The sequence below is a fragment of the Zootoca vivipara genome, chromosome 5 (assembly GCF_963506605.1).
Source record: "Zootoca vivipara chromosome 5, rZooViv1.1, whole genome shotgun sequence".
Lineage (NCBI taxonomy): Eukaryota > Metazoa > Chordata > Lepidosauria > Squamata > Lacertidae > Zootoca > Zootoca vivipara.
This window is the reverse complement of record NC_083280.1, coordinates 7,762,741-7,779,212: the sequence shown is the minus strand read 5'-3', so window position 1 is coordinate 7,779,212 and position 16,472 is coordinate 7,762,741. Positions and strand designations below refer to the sequence as shown.

Sequence of the window (16,472 nt, the reverse complement as noted above, 5' to 3'; positions counted from 1 at the left end):
AAGATGGTCTTTGACTCTACACATATGTATACACTGGAAGGCAGGGATGACATGGGGAGAGAGGGATCCACTCTTTTACCACCTTCACTGATGTATGCAAAACGGCTGCCAAAACCCAAAAAAAGAGGCTTTGTGCCTACATCACACAGCCTCAGAAATGAAGTTCGCATTCACATCTCCATAAACACAACCATCATCAGCCGATGGAAGAAAAGCCGACTCACTCAACACAAGGCACACAGGCCGTGACAACCAGTCACCTACACGGGCGTAACTCGTTGCACGCAAATGCTACTATTTGAAGTGGCTAGCATAACTCTCTACTCTAACAACCCCTCCTTAGTAGCTATAAACAGCTCAGGTGCTTGTTGGACACCCTGCCTGACTAGGATTCACAAGACTGTTACAATGACTAGCAAAATACGGGGGTGGTGGGTGAAAGACTTTCAGAAGATCCCCGCACACTGCACAACACTTCCCCAAAAATTTTACAGGAGGAAAAGCCCAGGTGGGTCTATGGCCTGTGCACCTCCGACAGGACATCTTTCTCTCCCCCCAGGAACATGGAATGCATCTCCTGAAACAGGACGAGCCGCACGTAGTTACATCCACACGGTCCGTGCCTCTAGGTCTACCAGTTATGTTCTGTGCAATGTGCGGTGGAGAAGGAAGGAAAGGTGTCCACCAAGAATAAGCAAGCTCCAATCCCATCCATATGCTGCTATAATAATATTTTATTATTATTTATAACCCGCCCATCTGGCTGGGTTGCCCCAGTCATTCAGGGAGGCTTCCAACACATATAAAACGTAATACAATAGCAAGTATTAATGCTAGTGCTGCCTTCACCTACCTGGTGCCCTCTAGATACTTTGGGACTGCAATTCCCATCAGCCTCAGCATCACACAGCCATGCTGTTTGGAGCTGATGGGAATTGTAGTACAAAACATCTAGAGGGCACCAGGTGGGTGTACTAGTAGCATGGATGTGGCTCTGCATGGCTGACAGCCCCAGTCAGTAATGAATCTTTTTATTTAGAGCTGCTGCAATTTGTTACCCTGCTATTATGGCTCCAGAGAGGCAGCTTGAAATAAATCAAACTTCAAAAACGTGATGAAAGTGCATCATCATATTGCCACCAAACTACTTAAAGCAATAGCATTAGATGGGCAGGACTACGGTAAGCTCAAAGTTTTCGATTAAAAGGAAAAAGAAAAAGAGAAACCGTCACACCATGTCCCCTAACACCTGTCAGAAGAAACTCCCCTTTGACGTCCTCCTAAACAGAGAAAAAAAAAGGATTTACCTGTGAGGTTAGTCTAGGGGCTGAGTTCTGTGCTGAGGGCGTCACTACAGAGAAGGCCCCGCCCCTCGTCCCAATCACCTTGGCTTGGCATAAAGAAGGTATCCAGAAGCACAGGCAGAAGGGGGGGAGACACTTGCAAAATCTACTATTAAGCCAGGATCTTCCTTTGGAGAAAGGAAATCAATGCATTTGCTCATCTCACCTGATTCTTCCCCAGAGATTTTAACTGGCACAGGCTTGAAATAGACCATGTGGAAGCATACCACACAAGTAATGGAGGATAACCAGTCCAGGGTGCGTGCAGCCACACCTAGCTGTAGCCTCAGCCTGTCCACAGCTCCAGCCTGCTCTCCGCTGCCATTTCTCAACGTTGTGCCGAGCTGCATTCCGGACTCCTGCTCCCTGCTGAACTCTGACCCATATTGCCACATGCCCCTCGGCCGGAAATTACACAAGAGCACACAGAGGTGGGCCCTGCTCCCCTGCCCTGCCAAATCCACACACACAAAATCTATTGAGGCAAGGTGAGCAGCTACACTATTCCATTGGGCTACACAGAGATTCTGAAGGTCTTTTCCACCCAACTGGGAGTGTAGCTGTGTCTTTCCTATAGCGCCGTGAGTTTTGCAAGGAATTCAGCGGCAGGGGACAGGCAAAGCGAGCTCTCTGCATGAAGGCAACTTCAGATAACTGCACAAAAACCCAGCATTGGGGGTGTGTGGAAGGTTAGATAGATCTCTAAAACATAATACAGTGGTGCCTTGCTAGAAGAATTTAATTCGTTCCATGGGTCAATTCGTATAACGAAAAATTCATCTAGCAAATCCCATAGGAATGCATTGGGGGGGAAATTGCCCATAGGAACGCATTAATTGAATTTCAATGCATTCCTATGCGAAACCGCGATTCGCTAGACGAATTTTTCACAAAACGAATTTGTCTTGCGAGGCAACCTCCGCTCGAAAAATCTCTTCGTTAAGCAAAAAATTCGTCTTACAGGGCATTCATCTAGCGAGGCACCACTGTAGATTTCAAAATGCCAGCCATGACTCCACCTAGGAAGGAAGACAGTTACCAAGAGAAAGTCAACCAGGAATTAAATTTGTCCCCTGACTGAGACAGGAAACCTATTGCCAGTGCCAGGGCTAAGCCTAGAGAATAGAGGAAAGCATAAAATGGCTCTAAGTAGATGTCCTTACCACTTAAACAGCCAAGGCCAACTACTGCACCCTTCTAGGAGGAGGATTTTCTTGGGAGAAGGAATTGCTTCCTGACAGGCTCATATCAAATGCTGCCACCCAGTCAGTTTACTGAGCCATCTAAATAGGCATCACCTATCCTGATTGGCAGTGGCTCTCCAAATCTCAGGTCAAAACCTGCTAGCTGAAATCTTTTCAGCTGGATGTGCCAGTATGCTGTAATCACATGCTATTCTACTGAGCTACAGTTTTCTGGCACCCAAACTCCAGCATTCTCCTTTTAGAAGATCCAACTGGCCATCATAATCTCAGTAATCAGGCTGGGCAATATATTGATATACAGTGGTGCCTTGCTAGACGAATTTAATTCGTTCCACAGGTCTTTTCTTATAACGAAAAATTCGTCTAGCGAATCCCATAGGAATGCACTGAATTTTTTTGAAATTTTTTTGCCCATAGGAACGCATTAATTGAATTTCAATGCATTCCTATGGGGAACCGCGATTCGCTAGACGAATTTTTCGTAAAACGCATTCATCTAGCGAGGCAACCTCTGCTAGAAAAAACCTTTCGTTAAGCGGAAATTTCGTTAAGCAGGGCATTCGTTAAGCAAGGCACCACTGTATTGTCCCAAACCGGTTTGGAGTCCATATCATGATATCAGTTTCAGAATTCTTCACTTGGGAATATATTGGGAATCACGATATATATGTGTGCATGTACCATGCAAAAATCACAATGCGGGGAAAACCACGAAGCCAGCCAATGCCTCTACATAGCTCCATCCTTATTTCAGACATTGTGATATGTCAGTATATCATGATGTTTAGCTAGTAATATATCACAGTGTTGAAAACCAGATATCGCCCAGTCCTACTCAGTCATACTACAGGCTGTGTGCGTTTTCTGTTTAACTCTGGGGCAACATATCAATTTTGCAGAAGCTGCTCGACACTCTTAACTTGAAGCTGAAGGCCACAAGGCCCCTGAGCCCCAACTTGAGCCCAAGTCTCATTGACCTTAATGAAGCTTACTTCTAAATAAACCTATGCAAGATCCCAGTGCTTGGCACATATACTTGTGCTCACCTTTACTTTGAGCCACTTCCCTTGGAACATAAACACACAGACATGGGCTAAGTCTATAATTTGCACTTTAGATGCCAGCATCAAATTCCTAGGTTCCAGGAGAACCATAATGCCTGGGATTCTCTTTCACCAGCCTCATACCCAAGACTAGGTAGAATTAGAGGGTGGGAGGGATATGAGAGGCATCAACAACCCAACAAAACGCAGTCTCTGTACAACATAAACTTTAAACTCATGCCCAGCGGCCGCCGACACCCCCCACCCCCCATCTTACCGTCTTGCGTTCTCGCTTTGGCGGGATCGGTGGCTGCTGATTCATGATGACCTGGGCAGGAGGGAACTGCTGCACACTCTGGGCAGGGTAATATGCACCAGCTGGAGAGGGGAGAAAAGGAGGAAAGTTAAGGAACTGCTGTCCCAGAATTCCAAGGGGCAAATCATACACCTGCAGGTGTAGTTCCTGAGCTCATCTCACAAGCTTAAAGGAGTGAACTGTAGGGCAGAGCCATCAGGTGATGTTGCCAAACACCTTCTTCAGTGGGGGAAATAATCCCCCGACTAGCACTGGGGCAAGTCACTGCTCAGCTCCCCCTCCACACACGTACGAACAAGAAGAGAGAGAATGAATATCCCAGGAGGAACTCCCGAAAGAGGCAGGAGGCTCAATGGTGGCATGTTCGCCTCTAGACCTGGTCAGGAATGTAAAAACCTGACCAACTTGTTCAGCAAGCGACACCTCAGCATTCTTTCTCTATGATCTTGAGCGTCCCTAAGCCACCCCACTTCCCCACCTGGGGCAACCCCTTGCTTTGAGGCTGCCCCATCCTAAATTAAGGCATGCTGAAGAGCTTCAGCTGTAACTAGCTAAATCTGCTGCCTCGTTTGCCTGGTTTCATGGAGGAAGGAGGAATGAAAGCAAGGCTGTGGTCTAGAACTGCATGTCCTCAGAATTCCCTGGGCCACCTCCTCAGCTCTTCTTCAAACTCCCTTCCAAACCAACTCTCTCTGTGAGCAGCAAACAAGAGAGTTGGGAAGACTGTACAGAAGCAGGGGCTGGCTCTAGGCATCTCCTCCCCCACCCACCTTCCCAAGCTTTGTGGCCTTATCTTCTGCCCAGCATGCATGGCACCCACCTAGTCTCTCCATTGGGCAGACTATTTTGAATCTAAGACTCTGGGAGAAAAAACTTAAGAGAGTCTAGGGGAGGGCAAGGAGTTCTAGAAATGAGTGGAGAACCAATCGTGCTGAGAATTACAAGTTCTACAGCAGGGATGTGGAACCTGTGGCCTCTGCTGGTGCTGTTGAACTACAATTCCCATCATCCCTGACCACTGGCCCTGCTGGCTCTGAACATCTGGGAGGCATTGGGTTCACCATTCCTGCGCTAGAGCAAACTCAAAAGGAGAAAAGTTGCTGTTTGCATCATATTAAAAACTCACCAAGACACATTTTAAAACATCAACACGTAGAAAACATGAAAAACTGGAGCAAAACATTAGCAGAACTACTAAAGGGTGCACCATATAGCCAACTTCAGACAGATTCACCTCCTACAGCTTGTGGCAAAAAAATCCTAAGTTATTAAGCACCATACGAAGATGTGCTTTCTTTCTGGCCGCCCAAAATCTGCCAAACAGACAACTTCCTGGCAGAATGAGATATTTCAACTGTGGGCCACCACCCAATCCCAATGGACATTTGCAGCAAAGCCTTGAGAGGAACTAGCAAGGGATTTCCAAGGTTGCTGTCCCAAACATCTCCCTCCCCCCAAAAGGAAAAGTTTCGCCTAGTTGACCTCTGGGGCTGAGAAGACAGAAATCCCCAAGATAAATGTGATGCTAAGGTGTAATGATGGACAGAGTGCCTTTGGCAGGGGAGAAACTGGACTATGCCTTGACCAGAGCTTAGGCAAAATGATGGGAGGACAGCCTTTAATGACTGTGGTAAGACAGAGCCAAGGAGAAGAGAAGGGGAGAAAGGAAACAGGAACAGGGATTCTAGTCATGTTTCCCACACTTCCTTAGGCATTGAGCTCCCTTACAGCTGTGTGCAATCCAGGCAATCTGGGTTAGGAGGAACCTAGATTCCAGATGGCATAGCTACCCAACACTGCTAGTGTTTACTTCCTGGCTGTCCTGCACACCCAAGGGGTTACCAACTTGATTAATAATAACAGAACAAAATGTTCCGATTTACAACTGTGCTACAAAGAAAGATAAGCTTCAAAAGCAGTTTAATTGCCGTGGTTTCCTCAAACAGAACCGAAGCAATGGAGCATAACATGGGGGAGGGCTGAGTGATATAGCGATATAGTGTCCAAAGCCGTTTTCAAGCCCATACCATGATATTAGTTTCATTATTTTTGACCTGGCAATATACTGTGAATCATGATGTATGTGTGTGTATGGGGCATGTGTGGTATGCAAAAACCACAATGTGGTAAAAATTGTGAAGCTAGCCAATGCCTCTACATAGCTCCATCCTTATTTCATACATTGTGATATATCAGTGTATCACAATGTTTAGCTGGTGATATATCACGAAGCTGAAAAACAGTTATCGCCCAGCCCTAGTGTGGGGGACCTTTGCCCTCCCCCCCAGATGTTCTTCAACTACAACTCCCATCATTTCTGACAACTGGCCATGACTGCTAAGATGAGCAGTAGTTCTACAACATCTGGTTCCCCACACCGCAAGGCAACTGTGGCTCAGTCCTTCCAACAACCAGGCCAAAGCGAATCAGGTATCAGAAGGAACAAGATGGGGGGGGCAAGAAACCCTTGACGTGTGATGCATATTGTCAGAGCTAAGGCAGCCTGGACCAGTGGAGGCCCAAAAGAAGGCATTTCTAAAGGGTGGGAGAAATTAAAAGCAAAAATGACCACGAGCTACAGAGAAAGTGTCTTTCCAGACCTACTGTGGGACTCTCTCTCCATAGTCAAGGTGTTTCCACTCCGAATGCCCCAAGTTCCACAGGTGTACCTAAGCTCCAACCGCACAGCCTGTGCATTGCCTGCAAGTGCTAGATCATAGAGAGGAGCTGCTGCACTGACTGGTCTAGCCTGTTCTGAGCACATGGAAGCAGCCCTCTGCCTGTGCTGAGTCATCTGGCCTAATAAACTTTATGGGTGGGGAGTGCAGTGCGGCACTTTCACAAGCTGACAGTCACCCCCGAAGCAAGCAACCGCAGAAGCACGCAGCAAGCCGGCCGTGGCACGAGGCTGCCCAAGAAGGCAGCGATCCTGGAAAGGGAAGCTGCCAGAGCCTGCGTCCTGGTGGAGTGCCTGCCAGTGGCTGTGGGAGATGGGCAGCAGGGGAGAGGACCATCAAGCTCACCTTCTCCAATCACCGCAGGCTTGCAAGAGGAGAAACTGTGCATTGATCTACTGCTTCCTGCTACTCCAGGTCTCAAGGCACAGGAGTCAGACTGGGGTCCTGAACACACAAGCTTCTCTCCTAGAGGCTCCAACTCTGCACGGAAGGGATGGGAGCAGCCAGCGTATCAGGCTCGGCACACCCGCTGCAACTCAGCCCTCTGAGGAAGCTGAATGCACCTACCTTTCGGGAAAGGGTGTGGGCAGGAGGGTGGTTTTTTTGCAACCTATGCAGCACTGAAAGAACTATGACATGCAGGACTGGGGTGGGATGGAGGCCTCAGCTCACATTTCTGAGTCTGCAGAAGCAGCCTGGGACAGGTCCAGGCTAAATATAGCAATATTGCTCAGTGATCATGTGAGCCCCATGTGAGGGAGGAAGAGGAGGGAGTGTGTACTCCCAACAGCAGCAAATCTGTGCAAGGCAGAGCTGAGAATGTGTTATCTCTCCTGCTGCGCATGTGCAAACCCACCCACCATTGTGGCTTGGAAACGCAAGACTAAAAGCCACTTCAGGGGTGACTGGGTCAGGGGCCGCTAACAAACCCACAACTCTCTTACTGTGCTGCCGCAGCAATCCAGAGCCAGGCTGAGGCTAAAGTCTGCGCAGCCGCTGGCTGGGCAGTTAAAGATTAAACTGACCCCACCAGAAAGGAGAAGAGGAGAGGGGCCCCTAGAAATGAGATGAGATGAGGAGGATCCTGCACCCAACCTGCCCGGGGCATGATCCAACACTCTAGTGCCGAGTCGCTCTTGGAACTGTATTTTTGCGGACTAAATTATTTCAAAACAAATAAAAGTATTGAGACCAAATGGGAGTTGAAGAGAACAAGTGTGCCCAGTTCTCAGTCACTTCGAGGGAACATCATGCAAGATTGCTTCCCATGCCCTCTTGCCAGGGCAACCCCAGCCTCGGCTTGCCATCAGAACTATTGTTTCGCAGCTCAGGATCACTTCCAATAGGAGTTGGGCTTCAAAAATGTCCCATTTCTGTGACATTTAGGGGTAGCAAGGCGAGAGACGAATGTGTGAACCTCCCAGGCTTACGCCATGCATGGGGACATGTGTGGCCACCCAGATATTTTCTGGACTCCAACTCCCATCATCCCTGATCGTTGGCCATGCTGACTGGGGCTGATGGGAGTTGGAGTCCAACAACACCTGGAAGGCCACAGGCTCCCCATCCCTGCCTTATATCCTTTTTACAGAATCAGCAGAGGAAATCTGGACCAAACAATTTGGGTGGGTGGGTGCCTAAGAACTTTAAGTATCCTGAATAGTACGATTGGGGGGAAAATCTGCACCAACAAAGCTGGCAAGGGGAAATGGGACCTTGGCTCTGGATTTTTCAATTCTTCTGCCATTCAACTGCATGTTTTATTTTTATTTATTTGAATGTGCTGCTCAGGGCTGGCTTAACACTTCCTCCCTGTTAGGCTTCACCCTTCCATCTCGCTCCAAATATATATCCTTACCTGTTCAATCTCCCAATAATCTCTGCTTTGCAATTAACCAAACACCTTCCCGAGTTTCTAGACCAGAGATGGAGAAACTGAGAGCATCCACGCAGGTGTTGCTGGTCTACAGTTGCCATCCTCCCTGGCCGCTGAGCCATCTTGAGAGCAGACGGGTGTTGGAACATTTTAAGGCCACCCCTGTTCTTAACAGTACCACCAGGAGGCCTCTCAGAGAAGTCCAATGCGGTGGGGTTTCTTATTCTCACATTGCTACCCGTTTCTCTGGCCTAGTTCTTGCTGTGGTAGCTAACCTGGGTAGCAGCTGTACATTTTCAGGCTGCAGGTGAGGGTTCCCATGATTTAACAATCGTCCATACAATGAAATCCCCCCACCAGCCCCAAAAATGCATGCAACGTCTTGTAAGAACAAAAATCTGATCACCTGATCCCACACATACGGTCTGAAGTGACAGGCTTGCCACCCCAGCAAAAGCTAAGGCTCTACTTCACACACACACACACACACACACTGTTATCTTACTGTAGTAAGAAAAACTTTAATAAAAATCTTATTACTGGGACTACATGCTCCCTTCCTTGAACTGTGAGAATCAGCGCGTCTGGTAAAAAGCAAGGGGGCAAAATTAAACTGGAAATCGATCAGTTTTAGACTAGGCCTCCTTCCAGCACTTGCAGGAACCCCCCCCCTTTATGTTTATCTTTATCAAACATGTCTTTAAACAAAAACAAAAATCCCCCAAGCATTAAAGGTAAAACAAGAAAATCAAGGGGGGAAAAGGCAACCAGACTTTAGAACATACAGAATACTAAAACAAATTAAAACTGTCTCAACTTTCTAAGCACCGGAGTAGGCTCGTCTAAACAAGAAGGTTTTTAGCAGGCACCAAAATGAGTAAAATCAAGTCGCCTGCTCGATGTCAATGGGCAGGGAGTTCCAAAGTGTAGCCGCTGCCACACTAAATGACTGAGCTCTTACAAATGTGGAATGGGTATTCTGCAGCACCTGTAGTACCGGTAGTGCCAATTCCATGTGGCCTGCTCCTATAAACACCGCTTCAAAATCGCAGTGGAAGATCATACATTTTTCAAACACGCTTCCAATACAAAGAGCTCCCTGTGTGTAGTGTGAAATAGCACATATAGAAGTTTTTCCACATAAGAGAGCATTCAGACATTCATACAGTGCTTTTTTCAGGGGGGCGGGGCGGGCGCAGGGGTACGCATACCCCTAAACATTTTGTTAATCTTTGTACTTTTGTCCATTTACTGTATTTATTTCCCCCGATGTGAACTATAAAATGGTGATTTTCTTGAGTCAAAATGAGAGTACCCCCAAACAGCAAAAGGAATTCTAACTTAATCAAGCAGGGAGAACATCAGTTTACTTTCACACTTTCACAGCAAGTAAAGCCACTGCTCAAGGCTTAACTGCAAAGGTGACTCGATCCCAGAGACATCTTGCACATAGATGGAAGTTGCAGAACAGGATCAAGAGCAGAAACACACTAGATGCCATCAGCGCTCAGTGAGGCAAAGAAAAAGCTGCTGCCACACTGCAGTTTCACGCACCACCAAAATCACAGGATCTTAAAACTGGAAGGGACTGCCAAGGGTCATCTAGTTCAACCCCCTGCAATGCTTCAAACTGAACATGTAGTGATATCTCTCTCTCTCTCTCTCTCACACACACACACACACACACACACAACACAATGATAATCATACCCATCCCCTTACCATAGGTGCCAAATTCTGTGGGGCTGGCTCCAGGGTAAAAGCTGGGGGCACCAGGCTGAACAGGATACTGTTGAGTCGGAACAACGTATGTGGAGCGGCCCTGGGTCAGAGAGGAAAAGGAAGAAAAGGGTAGCAAGTAAGTGCCCAAGATTAAGCTTGGAGGAGGAAGACTTGACACAAATGGGGTAGGGGTTGCAGTAATGCCCCAGTCGTGTGCACCAGATCAAGAGGAGCGGAACCGGCAGGCCATAAGCAAGGCCGCAATAAACACAGAGAACAAAAGACCCCGTCAACCCCACTAAGGGGATCGTGAACCTGGAGAGACCAAGCTGTGGCTTCCCAAAGCTTACATCTAACCTCCCTAGAGTTGGTGAAGGCATTTTCTAACTAAAGGGGGCGTTTCCAAATTCTGGCTCTTTTGCATCTGCTTTAATGAGTCACGAGGCACCTGCTCATTCATCCCTTATCCAGTACTACATAACTCTATGCCCCATCCTAGGTAAGGGCTGACACAGAAGCCGCCTGATATCATTTGTCTACAGCCTTTCTGATCCTCCGCACCTTCTCCCCACCAGCTTAAAAGCAGCCATAGACACACAGCTTTCATGCTCTCTCTATATTTTTATAATCTACATTTGACTTCCTTCAGATTGTTTTATTGATATTTTAATATTCTGCAAACCGCTTAGAGGTTTTTCTTGAAAATATAAAGCGGTGTAGAAATGAAATGAAATAAATAACGCTGCATTTAATCTGTCCGCCATGGCAGTAAGCTCCACCAGCCATGTCTGGGTACTACCTCAAAAACTGGATCATTACTCCTCTGAATCCCCTGACTTTGGGGCGGGCAGAGGCTCACAGTGACAGAAATTCAAGAACCTGTGGTGTAGCACTGTGGAATCTGCTTTCTTTTGAATAAAAGCTCAGATGGCATTGATGCTCTGGGTACCTTACCCTAGACATCAGACAAGGCAATCGGGAAGATTCCTTCCCACTCTTATGATGGATGCTGGCATAAAGCGAGGCTGGAAGGGATCCAGTAGCTGGATACCCATCACCTGAAAGAATTACACGTGTAGCCTACTCACACACATGTTCGACAACAACTGGGAGTGGGAGGATGAGAGTGTCCCAGGAGCATGGGTAGCTTCCATGGGCAACAATACGCTTGGAAGAGGGGGAGCAACTGCTGAACCCCAACAATATATTTTTAGGCACCAGACAAAAGCATTCATCTTCTTCCAGGCCTTTGACTAATTAAACAATCTATGGTCTTTTAAAACGTAGAGGGAGCAGGAGTTGTTGGGGGTTTTTTTGGTGGTTTTATATTGTAAACCACCCTGTGATCCATGGACGAAGGCGGGCATAGAAATTAAACAAATGGCAGACACATAGCCCAGGAGAGCTTAGGGCTGCAAGTGGATCAGATCTCAAATTGATAAAAACAGTAGGAGTGAAATAAATCATCAACATCCTCTCTGTATACATTTTCACACAAGAATACACACCATTCAAAAGAAAACAGCAATGCGGTTGTTTTTTTAATGGTGTGCGCAGGAGTTGCACAGGCATCACCAATGAGGGATCCCACCTGCCTCCCTGTACAAGTTAATGCTTTCTTAAAAACAACTTTCCCTTTGCAGCTTTTGAAAAGACTTGTATTAAAACCAACCAGTAAGTCAGTAAGACTTGATTTAAATAACTTTTTTACAGAAAGGTTCATTCTTGCTGGTATAATCTTAATATTTACAACCAGATGAAGGTTTCATTTTTGGAATAATAATTTTTCAGGGTACGGTGGTACCTCGACTTACGAACGACTCGACAACTGAATTTTTCGACTTACGAATGGGGGTAATGGCTGCACGCTTACGAATGTCTCGACATCCGGAAAAAACCGCGGCCATTTTAGATAGGTATTTTTCAACTTATGAATTTTTAGATAGGGTTGCTTTGACTTATGAATTTTTCCGTTTCCAATGCATTCCTATGAGAAATCGCGTTTCCAATGGCGTTTTTCGACTTACGAAGATGCCTTCGGAATGGATTAAATTCGTAAGTCAAGGCACCACTGTAGTTTTTACAGTTATATCAAAAATTACTGATTTGGTTATACATTAGAAATACACAGTGGATGTAGCAACCGAGTAATTTCGTTGTTCCCGCAAGGGGACAATGACAATAAAGATATCTTATCTTATCTTACACAGACAGATAATTATGGAAATTGTGAGGTTTAATAAGTTTGTTTATATTTGGACAACTTTTCTACTGTACTTTATTAAGAGGAGAAAAATAATCATTTCATTAATAACCATTTAAACAATTTATTTAACTCAATTACATTATAGCATAAGTATCCATGTTTGTTAACTGATGTGGTTAAACAATTAAAAAAAACTTATAGACTGAGTTTTAGCACACATGAAAAACTTATAACCAATCCTTATTTCCTGATTAATAGCCTTTGTACTATAATGTAACTTAAATAGAAAACTATCTTTAGAAAGATTTTTCCTCCAAAAGCATTTTATTTTAAAAATCTGATTTAAATAAAAAAAGCCAATTTTAAAAAATCAGTTTTTTAAATTATTGATTTTTATCCACCCTGAAACCAACATTACATTTTAGATCTGCTACCTGACAAAATCAGGGGTCACTTTTTTTCTTTTTTGAGTTGATCAAAATGGTTTAAATGGATTAAACTTCACAGCCCATAAAGACATCATAGGTGCATCAAACCAGTCTGAAAGCGTGCACACACACAAAAAAATGTTCTCAGTAGTCATCCCTCAGTTCTGGGTGACTCGCTCAAGCCCGGCCTTTCAAGGTTTCCTGAAATGGTGCAAGGTGCTATTTATTCAAACTCATTTGGGGTGAACAAGGAGGGAGAGGGCAGCATAATTAGCAGGTTACCCACCCCAAGCCCTTGGGATAGTGTGGGTTACGCGTCCCATGATGTAAATAGTTCACACGCAGGGTTGTAAGAGCAGTTTCACTACCTCTTAAGCTCCTACTGCTCAATAAGCGGGACATGGATCCCATCAGACATGCCAAATGTCTGCCACTGCCCCCTCTCATCAGGACTGTGGACATTTCCCTGCTGCTCCCAGCGCTTGCTGGGGCCCTGTTTCTGACCAGCACATTTGCCAGGAATGTGTGCACATGCATAAGCGGGGTTACCATTAATCTTATTTTACGAAACAAGACAGCAGTGCCCATAGATAACCACAGGAAACATTGGAGGCAGGAGAATGCTGGGGGTTAACAGGTACGCAGTCAAGGTGAGGGCGCCAGGAGCGAGGGTCCGAAGCCTGACCCACAACTCTATCAATAGGCCCGAGGAAAAACAAGCCAGCAGCAGGCTCCCGGAGACAAGGCTTGCTTGGGAAAGTGCAGAGAGCTCTCCAGGTCTGCCCTCAGCCCCGTTCTAGCCCTCACCTGCTGTCCAGGGATGTAGTAGCCTTGCGAAGCAGGGTAGGAGATCTGTGAGGGGATCATCATCACCTGGGAAGCAGCTGGATAAACATGAGTGGGTGGGCCAGGCCGAGCCGACGTATTACTCTGCACCCGGGAAGCACTTGTCGGAGGCTGGGCCCTGTTCTGGTAGAAATGCTTCAAGAAAGAGAGAGAGAGAGAGAAGGGAGAGGGGCATGCTTGGTTAGCAAGGCCTGGCCTGAGGAAACCCCAGAGACCCAGCTGCTTTTCCTTTGCCAGTCCTGTGTCCACCTCCCGAAGACTCTGGCTGTGGTTACGTGGAGAAGGTGGCACACAAGAATCTGCCTGTACCCATAAAAGCATGGCACAGGGACTGCCACTGCCAAACCTGGATTCTCTGCAAACCAAGCTTTTGTTTTCATTTCAAAGAAGGAAAGCAAGTTTCGGGACCTGGAAGGCTGCAGAGAAATACAAATGGCCAATTTCTACATGCCCTGCTCTGGTCTTCTCAAGATGGAAGGTTACAGGGTCTCTATGATAAGATGGCAGAGGCCACAATCCTCCAGCGGCCCTAGGCAGCAACCTAGTTTACCTGAAGGACCACTGTGAGAAGCAGGAGAATGGTGGTGGGTTGGCACTTCCACCTCTTAAGAGTGGCCCACCACTTTGTCCACAAATATAGCTGAAGGGGCAGAGAAAACGGTCCAATTTAGCCTGGGGTCTCCTGTTGCAGACCTTCAATGCTATACTGTTCTATGTGTGTAAGTCCTCCTTAATCAAATAAACATAACCAAAATTCAACAAAACAAACTCAATGCAAGTTGTGCAGAGAGGATACATGATGCAAATTACCTTGACTACAAATGGGTCAAATGACCATTTTCTTCAAAACTCAAGATCAAATGATAGTTGACTACATCCAACAGGAACTGGCAACACCAGGCAATTCCAAGCCTGGGTTGCCTCTCCTGAATTTCACAGAACTAACACAAGAAGCTCATCTGCAGCCAACCTGGGGTTTCCAGAGGTGCTACAGCATATGCATACAAGCCCCAGGATGCAACGCAACATCGCATGGGCAAGGCAAGGTGGTGGTGGGGAGGAAAGAAGACAAAAGCAGTGAATTCTGCAACCCACAGACCAAATACTTTTTAAGAAATTAAACAAGAGCAAGAAGATGTTCCCGAGGCAGCCAGATCAGTACGGAACATCTCCACCCCTTGCCAGGATGCAAAGGAAGCCCGTTATGGATCACGCTGATTCACGTGACTCTCTTTCTCAGCCCTCTCACAAAGAAAGTGGTATTCTAGCCAAGGAGTTGTGCTTCTCCCCATCCCCACAAAGACTGACCCTATGTATATTGACTTTTGTTTTAGTTGCACACTGAGCTACAGATTGGAGACTAGAGTGGGCTCTAAGTGACTTGCACCAATGTTTGGACCCTCCCGCTCCCAACCAGAGTAGGGTTATAGAAAAGGCATTACCTGAAGAGACCTGAATCCTCCCTGTTAGCAAGCACGCAAACACACACATGCACACAAGGAGAAAAGGGAGAGAGAAGAGAGACACAGAGAGAAAGAGAAAGAGACAGGAGTTACCTATAGCCAGACAAGTTACCAGGCTCAGGGGAACAGCTGAATGCTGAGCAGGAAAGCAACAGCAGCACCATGAGAAGAAAACTGGGATTGGGGGCGGGGGAAGGAGGAGGAGGAGGAGGAGGCTCAAGGGAGAAAAGGGAAATAGGCTGGGATGCATGACCAGAAGCAAGAAAACACCATCCTGGGGAACAACTCTGCTTGCCATGTCCTTACACCACTCCCCACCAAGGGTTCAATGAAACTCTGGACCTGACTGCAGAAATGTGTGTGTGTGTTTTGGGGAGGGTGTTGTTTGTCAAGCAGCTGGGCAGGCCAGAATGTGCAGCTGTGCTGCGTTCAGCTCAGCTCGGTGAGTCACAAATGGTGTCGGCCTCCTTTACACCGATTGCCATGCTCTGCATTTAACTTGCAAGTGCCCTCACTTGCAACACGTTCTCCATCTCTGCATTCTAACTCGTCTTCCTTCCCCTTGCCACTTTCCCACTGGCTGCCAAGCTCATCTATATAATCTGCCCCCTTCTCGCACTCACATCCTAGCATCTCCTGCTAGGGTAGGGACTGTCACAGTGCCCCAAACACTGTTGGCCCTGAGTAAGAACTCTGAACTAGGGAACTGTTTAGGGAGGCTAAATGTTTAATAGATTATTTTATTTTATTTTTCTGTTGGAAGCCACCCAGAGTGGCTGGGGAAACCCAGCCAGATGGGCAGGGTATAAAAATTAAATTATTATTATTATTAATCCACAGCATCTCCCATACTAGAGGCAGCAAATCCTGCAACCTAGAAAAGCAGAGATGTTGCAGTTTTTGCTGTTGTTCTTATTATGGTTTTGTTTTCATTTTGTATTTTTAATCCTGTTAAATTGCCCTATGATGTTTGGGTGAAGGGCGGTGTGAATTTACTAATAATAACTATTTTATAATGATGTCATTATGGAGACATAGGCAAAGAGGAAGGGGGAAATGGCACATGTCACCTATGGCATCAGTTAATTGACTTGGAATACATCCTTGGGAACTTCATTGTAAGATGGGCACCCGACGGCACTCAAGAGTCATGGAAGTTGCTGAAAACATTAGTCAAAAAGTGTTCTGTGCAAGCCCTACAAGAATATGCATCTGGGTGTAGCAGCCCAGAGCATCTTTCTATGTGGGGCTTCTCTAGTGCTTGATCCAGAAGCTGCAGTTGGTGCAGAGTGCTGCAGCACAATTGCTGACAAGAGTGAGGCCTTGTCAGCATGTAACAACTGTTC

General features: G+C 46.5%; 1 protein-coding gene across 16 annotated transcripts in view; it reads right to left on the bottom strand.

The window, feature by feature from the left end:
* Positions 1-16,472, bottom strand: part of EIF4G1 (eukaryotic translation initiation factor 4 gamma 1) — an 83,664-nt gene that overhangs the window by 40,532 nt on the left and 26,660 nt on the right. For 13 of the 16 annotated variants that reach the window (XM_060274331.1, XM_035133981.2, XM_035133984.2 and 10 more), the window contains 3 exons: positions 13,625-13,798; positions 10,184-10,283; positions 3,869-3,969 (listed from right to left, as the gene is read on the bottom strand). In XM_060274331.1, coding sequence (XP_060130314.1) covers positions 3,869-3,969; positions 10,184-10,283; positions 13,625-13,798 — 375 coding nt within the window. The other 3 variants (XM_035133988.2, XM_035133989.2, XM_035133991.2) reach the window with 2 other exon arrangements.